This window comes from Otolemur garnettii, unplaced genomic scaffold (genome assembly GCF_000181295.1).
Source record: "Otolemur garnettii isolate 467f Iridium unplaced genomic scaffold, OtoGar3 scaffold00202, whole genome shotgun sequence".
NCBI classification, from domain to species: domain Eukaryota; kingdom Metazoa; phylum Chordata; class Mammalia; order Primates; family Galagidae; genus Otolemur; species Otolemur garnettii.
This window is the reverse complement of record NW_003852597.1, coordinates 874759-893664: the sequence shown is the minus strand read 5'-3', so window position 1 is coordinate 893664 and position 18906 is coordinate 874759. Positions and strand designations below refer to the sequence as shown.

At 49.3% G+C, this 18906-nt stretch overlaps 1 protein-coding gene across 4 annotated transcripts in view; it reads left to right on the top strand.

The window, feature by feature from the left end:
* RNF220 (ring finger protein 220) overlaps positions 1 to 18906 on the top strand; it is a 248544-nt gene that overhangs the window by 209752 nt on the left and 19886 nt on the right. For 3 of the 4 annotated variants that reach the window (XM_003801196.3, XM_012812339.2, XM_012812340.2), the window contains 3 exons: positions 7530 to 7575; positions 10884 to 10985; positions 17161 to 17203. In XM_003801196.3, the coding sequence (XP_003801244.1) occupies positions 7530 to 7575; positions 10884 to 10985; positions 17161 to 17203 (191 nt within the window). Of the gene's footprint in view, positions 1 to 7529; positions 7576 to 10883; positions 10986 to 16775; positions 17028 to 17160; positions 17204 to 18906 lie in introns of those variants that run through there. The other variant, XM_023507728.1, reaches the window with a different exon arrangement.

The following is an 18906-nucleotide window of genomic DNA, read 5'->3' as shown; positions in this document are numbered from 1 at the left end:
TTTCATAAAAAAACAAACAGGCTGGGCTCAGTGGCTCACACCTGTAATCCTAGAACTCTGGGAGGCTGAGGCACATGGATTACCTGAGCTCACAGGTTCAAGACCAGCCTGAGCAAGAGCAAAACTCCCATCTCTAAAATAGCCAGGTGTTGTGGCAGGAGTCTGTAGTCCCAGCTACTTGGGAGGCTGAGCCCAGGAGTTTGACATTGCTGTAAACTATGATACCATAGCATTCTACCGAAGGCAACAAAATGATACTCTGTCTCAAAAAAAAAAAAAAAAAAAAAAAAAAACAGAAAGGAAACAATAAAGAGCTTAGCTGGGTGATTGTAGGTAATTGTGGCTACTTGCTGGAAGTCCTTTATGAGGTTTAATCACAATGTCAATCTAGGCTACAGTCGCCTGAAGGCAGGACCCCTTTCCCAGGTTGCTCACCCACATAGCTGTTAGCAGGAGGCTTCAGTTCCTCCATAGGTGGATCTCTCCACAGGGCAGCTGTCTACCTCTTAAAGGGAAGAATATAAAAGAATTTGTGGGCACAGAAGATTATACTAGTGATAAAAATAATGATCCTTGGTGAACACTCACTATAGGCATTGACTTATTTAATCTTCACAGCAACCCTCTGAGGTAGGTGATAATTATTATCACCATTTTATAGATGAAGAAACTGAGATGCAGAGAGATTAAGTGAATTTTCTTTCTTTTTTTTTTTTTTTTTGGCTGGGGCTGGGTTTGAACCCATCACCTCCTGTATATGAGGCCTGCACCCTACTCCTTTGAGCCACAGGTGCCGCTCCTAAGTGACTTTTCTAAGGTTGCATAGCCAGTACGTAGTGAGATTCAAACCTAAGCAACCTGACTCTAGTGTCCCTGTTCTAAACCACTCCCCACCTCTACTCCCCCTCCCCCACACCCCAGATTCGCCCACTTCAGCAAAAAGTAAAAGAAACATCCTTCTGCAATTGAGTTCCATAGTTTAGCTATCCAGGAACAGTTCTATAAAATTTGCTCCCAGTGGCAGACTTTTCCCTAACAGGATTAGAGTATATAGGAGGGGCCTGCAGAGCCTTATAAAGGCAGTGTGTAGGCCTGGTGGAGTGACTCATGCCTGTAATCCCAGCTCTTTGGGAGGCCAAGACAAGAGAACCACTTGAAATCCGGAGTTGAAACCATCCTGGGCAATGTAGTGAGACCATGTCTCTGCAAAATATAAAATAATTAGCTGATAAGCAAGTGCAGTGGCTCATGCCTGTAATCCCAACACTCTGTGTGGCCAAGGTGGGTAGATCACTTGAGTTCGCAAGTTCAAGACCAGCCTAAGCAAGAATGAGACTCCATCTCTAAAAACTAGCTGGGCATTATGATGGGTGCTTATAGTCCAGACTGCTTGGGAGACTGAGGCAGGAAGATCTCTTGAGTCCAGGAGTTTGAGGTTGCTGTAAGCTATACCATAGCACTATACCAGGGGCAAGAAAGTGAGACTCTATCTCAAAAAAACAAAAAACAAAAAACTTAGCTGACGGTGATAGTGCACCTGTAGTCCCATTTATTTGGGAGGCCAGGGCAGGAGGATTCCTTGAGCCCAGGAGTTTGAGGCTGCAGTGAACTATGATGATGCCATTGTACTCCAACCTAGATGACAGAAAGAGAGGAGAAGAGAGGAGAGAAGAGGAGAGGAGAGGAGAGGGAAGGGGAGGGGAGGGGAGGGGAAAGGAGAGGAGAAGAGGGGAGGAGAGGAGAGAAGAGAAAGAAGAGAAAGAAAGCAGTGTGCCTCAAGGGTCTGGACAATTTCCCCACTCTCTTCTGCCTCCTCAGTGGAGGCCACACCATAATCTAGTCTGGGGCCCACACAGTACGCTGCCCAGGGCATCCACTTCTGCCAACAGCCTTACTCGTTCCACCCCCAACCATGACCCTGTGCATCTTCTCACAGCATCCCTTACTTCCACACCCTTACCCTCATGTCTACCCAGAGCTCCCAGCCTCTCGCTGCTAAGCCTTGCGTGCCCCTTACGTCCCGGCCCAGCCCAGCACCCCTACACCCACGCCCCCTCAGTCCGTGTACTCCCTGCGCCGCCGGCACGCCCCCTCCGTCCCCCCCACCACCCGGGCCACCGGGTGTCTGACAGCCGGACAGCGGGATCTGCACAGCAAGTGAAATTCCCGTCGGATCGATAAAGCCGAAGCGCTGGCGGCGACGGGTCGATGGTTTTATCTGTCTCGGCCCCGCCGCGCCCGGCGCGCTGACAGTCGGACCGGCCGGCAAAGGCGTTCAAGGGCAGCCGCGCCCGCCGCCCCCTCCCTCGCCTCTCCCGCCCTCCCCTCCCTGCGGCCGCTGCGCCCACCGGACTGCAGGCTGGACCGGCCCACCGCCGCCCTTGTGATTTATCTGGATTTTTAATTGGAAAAAATTTGCGAATTAATTGATTTCAGGAACTTGCCAATTAACATTGTAATTGGGTGCGTGATAAATTCCCCAGGAGCGTGTCAGCTCCCTCCGGGCTGACAGCCGGCCAGGCCAGCGCAGTGTTGGTAACAGGGACAGCCCCAGCCTTTGGCTGCCCTTGCCCCGCCCGTGCCCGCTCTCGGGAATGGGGAGGAGAGCAGAGGAGGTTCATAAGATCCAACATTAGGACTTTGCCTCCCATCAGCTCCCTGAACAGACAGGGGCCTTAGACCAACCATTTCACAGATGGGGAAACTGAGGTAAGCCAGAGGGCAGAGCCTGTGTGTGCATCTCACAGGGTTTTGGGCATCTCCCATTCATGGCCTGTGGCCTAGGCTTCTCCAGCTCCCCAGCCCTCCCTCTCCCTTTCCTCAGTACTCCCTTCTCCCCTCTGCTCCCCTTCTTCCCTTTCCTTCTGGCTCCTTTCTTCTCTCCAGCTCTCCCAGTACCTCTCCTACCTGCCTTTGCCTCCTTGCCTTCTCTGACCCCTCCTCAGCCTTGCCAGCTTCTAAGTCATGGGTGCTGCTGTGGGGTGCCCTCCATCAACCAGGACATGTCCCTCCCTCTACATGGCTGCTGCCTAAAGAGCTCCTCCAGTGGGCCTGGTGTTCTGCCTTCTGCCTCCATCTGCCCAACAGCACGGAGCCAGCCCCCCAGGGGAGCAGGCTGTAATCCCAGATGCACCCAAGGGCTCACAGAGAGAAGCAGGGACCTTCCAGTTCCGAAACTAGGGCTGGCTGATTTTCACAGCCACAAGCACAAACAACATGTGAATACAGGGATATACAGGTGCACACACACACAGCCATTCCAACCCACAGAGATATACTCACATATACTCTCCCTGAAAGAATCACCTTCCCATGTAGGTATGTCATTCCTGCAGGTACCTGGGCACACAGACACAGGAAGAGCAGACAGAATTCCTGTTGGCAAAGCCGTATACTTTTCAAAGCAGTTAACCATTTGAGACCAGAGGCTATGCCCACACACCTCCCTCACCCCATATTTTATCTTTCTCTTTCTCAGTCCTGCATGGGGGCTCCATTAGACCCCAAGACTTGGTCAGGTAGAGCAAAGAGGGCAAAGTTAGATCAAGGACAGATTGTGGGGGGCCGTCAATGCTGAAGGATGTCCTAGAAGAGGTCAGGTAGGTAGAACATCGATGAGCCAGGATGGATGTAGCGTGATCAGCAAGATGAGCATTAGGGGGGCAAATGAGGAAGATGGGCTGGATCCTGGGGAAAGATAGTGAGGCTGACCCAGAATAGCATCAGTGACAGTGGGCATATACAATGGGAATGATGAGAGACCAGGCAGAGGAAGAAACTGGAGTACTTAGCTGGAGTGCTTACTGAGAGGGAGCTTTCTGACCTGGAAATTGGGTCAGGGGTGGAAGCAGAGAAGCCAGTGTCTGAGGGAAGGCGGGGACAAGAGACAGGGCTCTGGGCAAGCTAAGCTTAAGATGTCTCCAGGACGGTGATGGGATAGGAACTGGATGTGTACAGAGATGCGCAGGGGCATAGAGAGGGGGTTGAAGGTTGAAGGGGGGGCTGGCCTCCAGACTTCCCTGTGGTCCTTAGGCAGGAGTTTCTACCCAGAGGGATGAAAGTGGCTTGGGCATAGAGAGACTGCACAGGGTGAAATTGGGACTTGGCTTGGCAGTTCCTGAACTTCCAGATCTTCTCTGGGAGGCTCCTGGAGCCACTGTGAGATCTGGCCTCTGGACCGGGAAGCCAAGCTGGGTCTCTGGCCAGGGTTTTCAAAAGACTGAAAGAAGCCAGAGAGAGGCTGGGTGAGTCTAGAGAAGAGGCGGGGTGTGGAGATGGCAGTGCCCCCACCCCTACTTAAGCCTTATTTAAGGCCAGCCTCGGTGTTTGGTTGGGTAATGAACTAGATAAACAATTCCCCAAATAGATTAAAACGAAGTGTAACTTACAAAGGCGGCTGGTGATGATGGTTTATTCCCGGGCAGCGCACCATTTCTTTATTTCCAAGGATAATTCAGTGTAAATCACCTTAATTAAAAGTGTCAGCCCAGCCCATGAATATTGTACTTAGGAACGCGTTTCCTGGGTCCCAGTTATAATTTAAAACCCATGGATCACTAGGCAGCGAGCGACTGAGCAAGGGAGGAAGTCATTGGGGGCGGGCTATGGAAACAGGGAGGGACGGGGAAGGCACGGCTGATGGGCTGGGCGGGAGCCCGGGCTCAGATTTCTCTTCTGCAAGGCAGGCCCTACAGCAGACTCGTCAGTGTCTAGGGGCCCAAGCCGGTCTCTGGGGGGGCTCAAGCAAACTTGGGAGGACATCACGTTGTTGGAGGGATGGTGGGGAGGGGGCCCTTGCTCAGAGAGGGGGAAGGAGTCTGAAGTAGTACTAATCCAATGCAAGGGAGAGGGAAGAGCATTGCAGGGAGACGATTCAGAGGAGTGATGGCAAATGTACTCTGGCCCCGAATGTACCCATCACTGTTCACCAGCAGAGTAAACTGAAGCCCAGAGTCAGTAGGACCCTCCCCAAAGTTACATGGCAGGCAGAGAAGAAAAAGAACTCAAGTTCTTCCAACTATACTAAGCACTGAGTATCTCTCTCTCTCTTTTTTTTATTTTTTTGAGAGTCTCACTCTGTTGCCCCAGGCTAGAGTATTATGGTATCGTAGCTCCCAGCAACCTCAAACTCCTGAGCTTAAAGGATTCTCTGCGCCTAGCCAGCCCTGAGTATCTTTAGGGCAATGGTGTGGGCGATTAAAAAGCATCACTTTGGACTTAGCCACGCATCAACTCAAATCCCAACTCCTCCATGCACTGTGTCAGAACATTAAGGTGTCAAATGACCTGGTAGTCAACTTTGTAAAGTTTAGAGAGAGCACATATTAAAGCCTGTACCTATCATATATAGTGGGTGCATAGTCCCCATTCATTCCTTCCTTTTCTGCTCTCACCTTATCTAACTTAGACAACTTTCAAATCCCAGCCGGAGGTGAAACAGGGTGAGTGCAGTGTTATGCAGTCGATGCCTCATTTCTATACCTGTCAGTCAGAATGGCAATGTCAGTATTTGTTTACTGAGTGAATGAAAGAGTGGAGGAATGATAAAAGTCATGAACTCACAAACTAGTTGCTCTTTGAGAGCAGATTCCTGTCCTCTCTGTGTCCCCAGTGCCTAGCTTAGGACTGAGCACATACCATTTATGAACAAAATGTAATTGAACTTGTTCTGACTTTGATGCTCCCACTGTGCGACTGGACTGGCTGACGGCTTTGTGTTTACACTCAGACCCTGGCCTCACTCTGCCACTGATCGTAGAAGCCTCTGCACTGTGATGGATATGTGTTAGTGTGCATGTGTGTGCATATGTGTCTACATTGTGGGGACAGGTGTGTCTGGCTGTGAGTCAGTACATGTACTATGCACATGCTCACGTGGACTTGGCCCCTCTCATCTTGTCTATGTGGCTGACATGCATCTGTCTTTATGGAAATGTCTCTAGGAATAGGACTCTGTGGCCCTGTGCATCTGAATGCATGTCTGAGTCTCCAAGTTGACTGCATGTATCTATGTGCCTATTGGCAGAGTTTTTGAGCAACTGTGGACGTGTATATATCTGCTCAGTACACTGTAGAATGTTTAATATCCTCTACCCACTAGATACTTGTAGTAACTGCCCTATTCCACCCAAGTTTTGACAATTAAAAACATCTCTAGAGAGCGGTGCCTGTGGCTCAGTGAGTAGGGCGCCAGCCCCATATACCAAGGGTGGCAGGTTCAAACCCAGCCCGAGCCAAACTGCAACAAAAAATAGCCAGGCGTTATGGCAGGTGCCTGTAGTCCCAGCTAGTTGGGAGGCTGAGGGAAGAGAATCGCCTAAGCCCAAGAGCCAGAGGTTGCTGCGACCTGTGACACCACGGCACTCTACCGAGGGCTAAAAAAAAAAATCTCCAGATATTGCCAAATGTCCCCAAGGCAGGCTGCCTGCTCCCCACTGAGAGCTGCTACTTTATCCCAAATCTGCCTATGCTTTTGCTTGCATATCAGTGTCTGTGTCTGACCCTATGGGTGCCTGAACACATCTGTGGGTGTTCCTTATGTCTACACTCAGCCTTGATGTACCTCATGTATCCTGTCTTGGCTGTGTGTCGTGTCTCTTGTGCTCCACATGTATACCTTCAATGTGTGTCTGTACAGGATCACATGTGAATGGGCTGTGTCTGCCTGTGTGTATGTATCAGCCAACATCTCTGTGTGCATGTATCTGTGTGTGTGTGCATGCACACACATGCATGTGAATGTGTCATTACAGGTATGGCAAGTGTAGTGGGGGTGGCAGGTAGGGAGGGACAGGAACAGGGATATTAATGTTTCTGAAGTGGATCTGATTTGATACGTCTTGTTCCATTGTCAGCATCTGTTTAGTGGGGATCTGTAATACTTTGTGGCTCTGGATCACTCATGCTTAGCGCGAGATGTGGCCTTGCATACCAATTTTGTTATTAAACACAGTCCTTGCCTCCCCCACAGCCCATCCATCACCTCCCGCCCCAGCCCCCGCCTGCTCTGAGCCGCCCACCATATTTCAGGGCCCAGCTCCCGCCCGCCTACTGCACCCGATGCCGGAGGGCTTGGGGCTGACAAATTGAATCAGGGGGAGATCATTCCTGGCCTAACACAGTTTGCAGCATGTTGGAGGGAGAATTGACAAGAGCCATGTCAGCTGCATCACCCTAATCCCACAGGAGTTAAGCACAGGCTAGGGACAGGGGGTGGAGAGAAGGGGCCTCCAGGGCAGGCAGAATCTTCAGGGCTGATACCGAGAGTCAGGTAAAGCCTCTTTCCACAGGTCCACTGGGAAGTCTACCATGCCTAGTGTCTGTGTCCCCCTCCCAGTGGCTGGCACTGGCCCTTGACCCCTGATAGAGGCTGAGCTTGGCTGGGCTTGAATGGACTGGGTGGAGCTTGTCTGAGCTGGGCTGGGCTACGCTGTCTATACCTTCTCTCTCTGGGGTCTTCTTGCTCCCCTACCCTTGCATGCCCTGGATAGCAGATAGAATGGTCACCCTGTTCTCTTCTTTCTTGGCAGCAAGAATTCCCTCCTGAAGGATGCCATGGCTCCAGGCACCCCCAAGGTAGGTGGCCAATTATGTGTTTTCCTCCTGCTTTTCTAACCTAGACCTATCCAGAATTGGTTCCTCTTGCAAAAAGGAGCACTTCTTGGATTCCCAACTGCAAGGCTTAAATGTTAGCCCTAGATACGCTAAGGCTGGTATCTGTGTGTGTGGCCTATGTGTGAGTAAGGCTGTGCTCATCTGACTTTCTCACCTTCCATCCAGAAAAGAGTCAGCCATGAATGGCCTAGGGGAGTGTGGGTGATTCAGACACTGAACTTAGGAAGACTCAAAAGAAACAGGTGAACTGTAGCAGGTGAAGAAAGATATAGAAATGCAGATCAAGATAGTGCAGGGCCTTAGGAGCCAGACCATGGTGTGGGGTGTGTGAGTGTGTGTGTACACTTCGTCCCGGAAGCAACAAGGACCCAGGAAAGATGCTGGGCTCATTTGAGGAGACAGTCTGCAAAACAAACATGATGGAAGAGAGACTTAGAGATTTTAAAGCACCAGATGGAAAAAGGAAAAGTGAAGAGCAAGTATCTAGCTCCAAGGAGGGGTCAGAAGGGCCTTAGCACAATGATATTATTTGCTCCAAGAACTCTCCAGAGTGGCCACAGAGGCAGTCGGTACTATTTCCCCAAAGGTAATGATTTTGAGGGGATGGGGACACAAGGAGGACTAGCCCCTCACTCACTGAGCATCCCCTGCCCCACACCTTGAGATAAGGCTGCATCTTTCTTATAAGTTCTCACAACAGTCAGAAAGATAAGAATCCCTAGCCCATTTTATAGGGAGTGAGGAGTGAGGCTGAAGCTTTGGGAGTAGATAGGATCAGTGAGGCAGAGCATACAGAGAGATTAGAAGCCAAGGGGAGACTTCCTGGAAGTCCTACACTTAGTGTCAGATGAGGTATAGGAGGCCAGAAGGAGACAGAGGAACAGTCACAGGATGGCATGGTGTCTCAGGATCCTAAGCAAAAGGTTTCAAAATGCCTGGTGTGCCTGGCAATCGATAGGGGAAGGCTGGAGAAGGGCCCATTGTACTTAAGAGTCTTAAAGTCACTGGTGATCTCTGAAAGAGTAGTTTTGGGAAAAGGAGCCAGAGTGACCAGTATCAGTCACTTCCATGGGTGGATCCAAATAGGAAGCGTGAGGGTGAACTCTGCATCTTCATTCAGAAAACTGATCAACTGCAGCAACCTGGGAGAGGTGGAACAGAGAACCCAGCCCAGCCTTGGGGTGGTGCAGATGCTGGCCAAGGAGGCAAAACTCTCCCAGCCCTAAAAAGAAAAGATGGGGAATTCCAGGCAGCTGTGGACTCACAGAGGTAGGGAGACACACTCACTGACCATGGCCCAGCTGTAATGGATAGCTTCTAGGTCGGCTACCACCACCCATGATATCTGACACCTGGGCAGGGCTGGGGACTTGGATACCAGTGAGGCCAGTGTTCTAAGGACAACCCCTAGCAGATGTGATCCCCTTCTATACCCAGCTCCCCACATACACAGACTCTCACATATACATAGGTCTGAAACGTTCAGATTCCTGCACACACAGACACAGACCTACTGATCATCAGACACAGAGATAGGGACATTGCTCACCCACTTTCAGCTATATGCTCACACCTCCAAAGCAGAACAGGTCACAGTCTATCCTCTGCCTTGACCTAGGCTTTAGGGAAGCAGATCATGGGTGGAAGGGGAAGGAGGTAGAATGTTCAAGCAAGAGACTGAGAGGACAGGGAGAAAGAGGGAGGGAGGAGGAGGAAGAGAGGACAAGGGAGCCTTAGACAAGATTGATGGTCTCGTTGCCATTAAGAAAAAAATTAGCCGGTGGCGGCTATCATATTAAAGGGTGAAGAAGCCGTGAATTATTTTCTTAAAGATCTTATCGCTTACAATGATAATTTTACCTTCCAAAAGGCCACTTTTAATGAGGCGAAGAGCCAGGCAAAAAGTCATGATTTAATGCTGGGATTTTTTTTTCAAAACACATTTTACTGCTTTTTGGTCCATGTTTAAAAAGCGCCAGTGACCTTTTTTTATTCCACTTGCCCCAGGTGTAATGCTGAGGCCTCTTAGGGTTTCTAACCTAGAAAGAATGAGAGAGGAGAGAGCACATAAGCATGAGCTTTCTCTCGGGGCAGGAGGGGGACCCACTCTGTTCTCCCTCCTCCCCATCTTCCTTGGGACCAGCAAAGGAGAAGGATGTTTCCTGAGAGCACCTCCTTTCTGATCTGGGGGCTAATTCACCCACTAGTGGCTTGGGTGGGTGAAGGATTTCCAAGTTGCAGGGAACCCCACCCAGGCCCTTTCTAACCTCTTTCCTCTGCCAGCTCCTGGGAAGTGGGTATGTCAGGGAGCCTTGCCAAACCGTAGCTGTCCCTTTGCTTCCCAGGGTCCTTGCCTGAGGAGATGCAGCATGGCCACCGCATGCAGGTCACATCCTAAGGCTCACTCAGAGATGAAGGATAAATGGCTGCTTCATCTTTCCCAAATTGCTTTCTTTGGGCTGTCACTGGCGATTTGGCATGGTTTTCTAGGCTGGGGAGGACTCCTAGGGAATTGTGCGCTTCCGGCTCAGAGCTATACAGACGGGGAAGGTGGGGGGAGGAAGTATGGATTGCTTTCAGGCCTCCAGGCCCCAGTTTGCTGCTGAACAGGCCTTGGCAAGAACTGGCTCTCAGGCAGAACGTGCCATGTGGTATTTAGAATTGTGGTGCTTACACACAATTTCAAGTAGACAGTTTATTAATCTAAACTGCAGGCGTATGTAGAAGAGGCCATGTGGGATTGACGTGGGGGGATTAGTTTTGCTGGGGTTTGTGCTAGGGTCATTGCCGCAGCACAGGGATAAATGGACCAGCGTACATCCCTAGCTGCTCACGGGAAACTCATACATACTATTTAATTTACTGTCTCCATAACAGGGCTACCATGAGCCTGTATTAGGGGCAGACAGGGTGGCAGGTATGTGGCTTTACACCCAACCCTTCATGGGGGTCCCAGAGTCTGTGCTTTCTAAAGGAGAACGAAGCATGTATAGTCTCAGCCCAGTGGGGCAAAGATAAAGTTAAGCCAGGGGTAAGGAAGTTTGGACTCCCTCAGTGGGGGTCTATCCACCCCTAAAATAAAGCCACCCTCTCCCATAACTACACTCCTAGAACTTAAGCACATGGCTTCAGAATCTCAAGAATGGTCCTTCTGTCCCTCTGCCCTTCTCTTTGCCCGGACCCACAAAGCCCCACAGGACGGGGAACTCTAGGAAGTGACTATAGGTCTCATTCAGCCTGAGACCACATATCCTTATTTCTTCTTCCAGTCCCTCCTGTTATCTGCTTCCATCAAGAGAGAAGGAGAGTCTCCGACAGCATCACCACACTCATCTGCCACTGATGACCTTCACCACTCAGACAGATACCAGGTGAGGAGGGTGTGGTGGGTAGCCACAAATAAGCCCACTTGGGTGAGAGCGTCAAGGGATGCCTGGTACTAACTCCTCCCCCGCCCACCACCACCACCAGCAGGCCAGAGGAGAGGCCTTAACTGTGGTTCCCTCTGTGTCTAGTACTCTTACGTGACCTCAGAAGGCACAGGGGTCAGGGAATGGGTCTTAAGCAGATGGATTTTAGGGAGACATACCAAGGTCACCTGGGCTCTGGTAGGCTCTGAGCACCTGCAAAGCATTTTATCCATCAGAAAGTATCCTATGGAGTTTGGTTTCATGAGGGACCCAGAGACATAGCCCAGAATCACCTGAAGATTTTAAACTTCAAAAGCAGAATCCCTTAAGCAAGTAACCAATCCTGCCAAACTTTTGTATCAATAGATACTGTAGACATTGCCTGTGTATTGGGCAAACAGGAAAGAAGTAATAACACAGTCCTAAAAGATTAGAGCAGGAGGGAATGCCTAAGGGTAACATCTTAGCTTTGTGGTAGGAAGGACAAAGAATTTACCCCAGAAAATTTTGTCTGAGGAGAGGCAGAGCCTGGCCTTTGGGATCCTCAGTCAGATGAAGAAAACAAGTATAGTCTCAGCCTCAGTCTCAGTCTCATTCCTTCCCTACTCTAAGGAATGTTTGTTTAACTGGTAACAGGGCTTCTCTGGTAGGCCCAGTGTAAAAAGGGGAAAACAGCCCTGATCTGATGTGGAAAGACAGGGCAGCAAGGACCTACAAGCTGAGGCAGATAACCAGAGAGTTCTTGGTTGGAATTAGAGAAAGGGGTTCTCTTAGGCACCCTTTCCTCCTAGCTGACGTAGTCTGGCCTTAGGGCGCGAGCTCAGAGAATACAGTGCCAAATGTGAGCTGAACAACCTTCCACTGACTGACTTCGTATGAGACTCAAAATGCATAGCCCAAAGTGGCTGCCCTGGAGAGAGATTCCTTCTCTCATGACCCCTGGTTTGAATAAGGAAGCCCAGTCAGGCTTTGGAGGCATTGCCCTGCTCCAGACTATACTGGTTCAAAGCAGAGTCATGACTCAACCCTAGGAAATTCTGGTCTGAGAGGGAATGGTCACAAAGCTCTGTTCTAGAGAGTTCTAATCCAGAGCCCTGCCTTAACAGCCCATTCTCCCTACTTCACCACAGCATCCTTACCATCTGTCAAACTAGGAAAACAGTAAGCAAGCATCAGGCAAAAATTCAACTCCCTCCCTGGCCCCCACTCCTATCCCCCAAATATTAGTATTTCTTTTTCATTCTAGAGAATATGAACACACTTGCCTAAAAAAAAAAAGCACATATGTCCACATGCATGTACCACGCATCCACACACATTTGTATGCAATATTTTATATACAACTTTAGGAAGTTAGAAACCTCTAGAACCCATCCAGGTACTCCTTAAAGGTCTTTGGAGCCCAGATTAAGATCCAACACCATGCTCTAGGTTCTAAGTACACCTTCTAAGGGACAAATCAGGTTAGGTTATTCCTTGCAAAATAAAGCTCAAGCTCCTTACCATGGCACAGAGGCCTTTTGTGATTTACATTCAACTTGTATTTCTAGCTTCCATTTCTTTTTTTTTTTTGGTGGCCGGGGCTGGGTTTGAACCTGTCACCTCTGGCATATGGGGCCGGCACCCTACCCTTTTGAGCCACAGGCACCGCCTTCTAGATTCCATTTCTAATACTGCCCTCCAAGAATCCTAGGGGTCATGCTCACCCAATTATGCTAACCATCCCCTGAATATGCTATTATTTGCTTGCTTCCTTGTATTTACACATGCTATTTCTTCTAATAGAACTATTTTTGCCCCACCCCATCAAATTTCTTTTTTTGTTTGTTTTTTGTTTTTGGAGACGGGGTCTCATTTTGTCACCCTTGGTAGAGTGTTGTAGCTCATAGCTCACATCAACCTCAAGCTCTTGGGCTCAAGTGATCCTCTTGCCTCAGCCTCCCAACTAGCTGGTACTTCAGGCACCCACCCCAATAACTGGCTATTTTTCAGAGACAGGGTCTCATTCTTGCTTAGGCTGGTCTCAAACTTGTGAGCTCAGGCAATCCATCTACCTCAGCCTCTCAGAGTGCTAGGATTACAGGCATGAGCCTCGGTGCCCGGTCCTCCCATCAAATTTCTATTTATTCTTCAACATCCTGCCCAAATATTATCTCCTCCAGGAAGCCCTACTGGATTAGTTCTTCTCATGCTCCTTGTGTTACTGCCCTATGTTGCGATCATCTGTTTAGGTATACTTCAAGTATCTACCTATGTATAACAATCCATCCCAAAACTTGGTGGCTTGACATAAATTATCTCTTATGATTCTGTGGGTTGACTGAGTATTGCCTGACTCATGCAGCTTGTTCAGTTGGAAGAATGGCTGGGCTAGAAAGTCCAAAATGGTCTCACCACATGTCTGGAAGATTGGGGTCCCTTGGTTCTCTTCTACTTGGGCTCTCATCCTTCACTAGGTTGGCTTCCTTATTGATCAGGGCAGTGTCACACCAAGAAGGTGAAGGCCAAACATGAAGGCCCCTTGAGGCCTAGAATCTGGAACTTACACATCATTCTCACCACTTTCTTTTAGACAAAGCAAGTCACAAAGGATGAGGAAATGCAGCTTATGATAGGAGAAGCTGCAAAAAAAAAAAAAAATGTGGCCATATTTAATCTATCACAATGAATCTGACTCCTTCACTAGACTTGGAGTTTCTCCAAGGCAAGGACCTTGTCTGATCCTTCTTTTACTCATACATTTATCTAGTACTCAGCTGTGCTCAGCCTAGTGTCCTTGCCTTTAAGGAGTTAGATTTGCAAATAGATAATTATAGCCCAGTGTTTTAAGCACTATGACAAGGATATAAATAAGTTTCTAGGACAGCATGGTGGAAGGAGAAGAAAATCAGAGCAAGCTTCACAGAGGAGGTAATGACTGAACAGGGTTTCAGGGGAGTAAAAGTTCATTGGTGCACAAGGAAGAAAGAGTATTCTAGATAAAGGCAACACTATGAGCAAAGGACATAGAGGTATAACCCAATGATGTGTTTGGGGAACTGCTAACAGTTGAATTTTGTTATAAAGTACATTACAGGCTTGGTACCCGTAAGCTCAGTGGTTAGGGTGCCGGCCACACACACTGGGGCTGGTGGGTTTGAACCCAGCCAGGGCCTGCTAAACAACAATGACAACAATAACAAAAAAAAAAATAGCCAAGCGTTGTGGAGGGCACCTGTAGTCTCAGTTACTGGGAGGCTAAAGCAAGAGAATCACTTAAGCCCAAGAGTTTAAGGTTGCTGTGAGCTCTGACACCACGGCACTCTACCAAGGGTGATATAATGAGACTTTGTCTCAAAAAAAAAAAATAGATCACAAGGGAAGTTGGTAGGAGATGAAGCTGCAAAGTAACATAAGGACTAGCTAGGTATCCCATCTCCTGCTCTTTACATAATACTTGGCATGCAGTATTCAGTTACATTGGATTTAAGAAATCACTGAAGCTGGGTGGCCATGGCTCATGCCTGTAATCCTAGCACTTTGGGAGCCTGAGGCAGTAGGATCACTTGAGGCTAAGACCAGCCTGGGCAATATACCAAGACCCCAATCTCTAGAAAAATATTTTAAAAGTAACTGGGTGTAATAGCATGCACCTGTAGTTCCAGCAACTCAAGGAGCTGAGGCAGAAGGATCCCTTGAGCCCAGGAGTTTGAGGCTATAGTGAGCTATGATCTAGCCAATGCACCTCCAGCATGTGTGACAGAGTTAGACACTGTCTCCAAAAAATGGAAAAAATTTTCTTTTTCTGAGACAGTCTCACTTTCTTGCCCCCAGTAGAGTACTGTGGCATCATAGCTCACAGCAACTTCAAACTCTTGGGCTCAAGTGATTCTCTTGCCTCAGCCTCCCAAGTAGCTGGGACTACAGGTGCCTACCACAACACTCGGCTATTTTTTTTTTTTTAGAGATGGGGTCTCACTCCAGCTCAGGCTGGTCTCGAACTAGTGAACTCAAGCAATCCACTCGCCTCAGCCTCCCAGAGTGCTGGGATTACAGGCATGAGCTACCGTACCCAGCCAACTTAAACAATTTTTAAAAATCATTGAACTAGGATTTGAAAGCAGGGAGCACTGGTGTCTTATTTGAATTCCCATTTACTTAGCCTAAGTAACTAACTAACCCTCTTAACTATCACCTCACTTAAACCTCATAGTGACTATACAAGCCAGGATTCATTGTTTCCAATTTATTACTAATGAAACAGGCCTAGAGAGAAGAGACTTTTCTAAGAACACAAATTTTGAGTAACAGAATCAGGATTTAAACTTGAATCTGTCTTCCCTGAATCCTAGATTGTTCCTCAGTCCTGCATTGGCTCAGGGCTTCCCTCATAACATCCTCCTCCCCTTCCCACTGGTATCTCTTTCATGCTAGACCCTGTGCTGGGTAAATAGCTAGAAATGACCTCCCAAGTAAAAAGGACAGATATGTAAACAAACAATCAAAATATACATAATCATAAGGATACATGAGCAGAGGGAAGCAGTGGAACTGTACAACTCCAAGAGGCAACAAACCCAGCCTTGTCTCAGAGAGGGAATGGGGCCAGAGTCTTGAGATATTGACCAGCATGGAAGATATTTGGCCCAGAGTACAGAGCATGGAATGCTAAGAGAGCTAAGGTTAGCTCTGCAAAGCTGAGCTTCAAAGAATAGGAGTGGTAGAAGAGTCTGGAGAAGCAGACAGTGCAAGGTAGGGCAGGCCTGTATGCCATGTTGCAGATCTCAGTAGAGAACCAATGAAGGATTCAAAGAAGGAAGAAACAGTTAATTTTGCATAATGACTACTATATATAGTGTACAGGATGGGTTGCAGAGAAGCTGGAGACTGGATGAGATGTGTGACAACTGCAAATCTAGAGTGCATAAGATTATGAACTAGAACAAGGACAACCAAGGAACCAACTCCAGGATGACTTCCCCAAGCACCATGCTGGACTCTGGATTCACCCAAACAATTCACAGGTGGCCCCAACCCTGGAGTTTTCAGTCCACTGATAAAAATTTGTACAGGCTACAGTGAGGGCGGAGATGGAAGTATCTTACAGAAGGGAAAGCTATTTTTAAATTACGACAGGCAAGATAGGTAAGAGATAGGGGAGATGAAGAAGTTTAAGAGATCCTTAAAGGTAGACTTCCAGGAGCTACAGGTTTGAGTGTGAGAGCTCAAGGGGGTTGAGTCGAAGCAATTGTCAAGTTTCTTGGAAGGGCACACCTGAGCAGATGGCGGTAAAACTGGGAATCCATGAGAAAGACTCTTGTTCCGGGGATGGTGAGTTCATTGTTAGCCATGTGGGCATGCAGTCCCTTTGGGAGGTCCAGGGGTTGTCCAGTAGACAGCTGACATGTTGGGAATCCTCTACTAACATAACTGGAAAGTGCTAGAAACTGAGGGCCGGATCACCCAAATGCTAACGGGAACTCCAACAAAGCACCCGCCTGTAGGCCTCAGCCCCAGGGCAACAGCGCGGAAGGCAGAAGGCAGGAGAGGTAGACCGGATGTAGAGTGTAAGAAGCCTGGCGCTGGGAGGGGGCGGGTGGAAGAACCTCACAGCCACTAAAAGCCAGCAAGGGTACGCTTTATAAGGCGGTGGGAGGTACCCGGGGGCGGCCCCAGCTGGTTGCTACTTAAGTACAAGCTGCGATTTCCTGGTCCAGGTCCGGCCGCCCTCCCCAATCGTGAACTTTAACCCCTAGCGCGCGACTACGGCGGATCACGTGACTAGGGCCAACATGGCCGCCGCCGCCGCTGGGAGCTGAGGTGCCGCCGCCGCCGGGCAGCCGGGGGGAATCCGCCCGCATCGCCGCCCTCGCCGGCCGGGAGGCTGTGGGGCCCGGAGCACCGGAGGCTGGGGCTGGAGCGGCACCGCGCGGCGGCCACGGGGTCCCGTTAGAGTAGCCCCGGGCGGCTATGCCGAGAGCCCGGAGCGGCCGGCGGAGTAGGGGGGCCGGCGGGAGGGAGGAAGTAGGTTTGTTTACGGGCTGTTTGGGGCGGGTCAGGCCTGGTCGGAGGTCTGGATCAGGGGCGGGGGCCAGGACTCCAGGCTGCGCCTGACGGTCTCTTCTCTTTTTTGCATCTGCCCGCTATCTTCTCTCAGACCTTCCTGAGAGTGCGAGCCAACCGGCAGACCCGACTGAATGGTGAGTACTGCCCGGCCCCTCCCTCCGCCCCACCCCCGGCCTCCTCCCTCTCTCACTGCCTGCAGCTCCTGCCTTGCCTGGGTCTCTTCGACTTTGGGACCCATTGGCTTCTCCGCAGTTACTGCGCCTTTGTATGTGCAAACCAAGGTTGCCACCCTCAGTTTCCCCGTCTGTCTAATGGAGGTATGGTTCCCAGCTCTTGCCCAAGCATCTCTAAAGGCCTTGAAGAACCCTGGGGGGCAATAAGTGCTGGAGAATGAGGAGCAAGCTACACAATTCCACTCGAGAGCTCAGCTTTGAATTTGCAAACTGCTGGGACCTCACTATACAAGCCGGCGGGGCGCTGAGAATGTTTTTCTTCCAGTTTTTAATCAGTGCCCAGTAGTGTGAATACAGCCTCTCTGCTGAGACTTGACAATGCAGTGAGATCTGGAGTTCCCACGGCAACAGGAACTAACTCATCCCAGGGCTCTTTGAGTTATCAGTCGGCCCACATTTCACAAAAGTGATCAGCGTGGGCTCGACAGCTCTTAGAGGCCTTCTCTGAAAGCAGGCTATGTATGCACTACCTGGCAGCCCCCCTTTTAGATTCAAACCTCTGGAGCATTCTTGTTTCCTGAACACAATTGAATGATTCTAGCTTTTTGTGCTAACTGGGGTGTGGTATCTGAGGGTTGGTTATAAGGGATTTAAGGTCTTTAGACCAGCTGGTGAGTGAGGCCATGAGTGTTCAAGATCCCCAGCTCTTACACATGGTTTCTGAAAAACCAAGAAAGGGGGAACATTCATGATGGGCTGACACCATGTTAAGCACCATTCTCACAACACCTCTGAGAGGAAAGTGTTCCACACCTTTTGTAAATAAGACCTGAGAAAAGTGATTTGGGATGTAACTGAGCCATGTATCAACTGAAATTTGTTTTCCACCAAAGCTTGTGCTTCTCCAGTAATGCCATGCTGCCTCCTTGGCAAAGGCTTTCACTCTTCTTTCTCAGAGGTAACCCATGGTTGGAAAATAAAATTTACCCAACCACACTTTAGTAAGCTTTGTTCAAGACTTAGAATATGAATGGTAAGGGAAAAACCAAACCTACCTTGCTTATCTGAGAATTTCCAGATGAAGCCCAGTTCATCAAGGTGCTTTCTTTGGGCTACAAGGAATCATCTGCTGGCCTAGATATCCTGGACAAGGACAGCATTCAATATCATGCCCTTCTTGACTATTCTGTGAAGTTCATTTCCTTATTTAATTGTTGAACAGTACCTTATTGCCTAGGGCACTGTTTTTCAACCTTTTTAATCTCAGAGCATACTTGAACCTATCGTTAAACTTCCTTGGCACACTTAAATTATGTTGATTAAAAAAAGTAAAAAGGAGCGCCCGTGGTTCAGTGGTTAGGGCGCCAGCCACATGCGCTGAGGCTGGTGGGTTCTAACCCCGCCTGAGCCTGCTAAACAAATAAATAAATAGGCTCAGCGCCTGTGGCTCAAGTAGCTAAGGTGCCAGCCACATACACCTAACGTGGCGGGTTCGAATCCAGCCCAGGCCCGCTAAACCACAATGAAGGCTACAACCAAAAAATAGCCGGGCATTGTGTCGGGCGCCTGTAATCCCAGCTACTTGGGAGGCAGAGTCAGGAGACTCACTTGAGCCCAGGAGTTGGAGGTTGCTGTGAGCTGTGATGCCACGGTACTCTACCCAG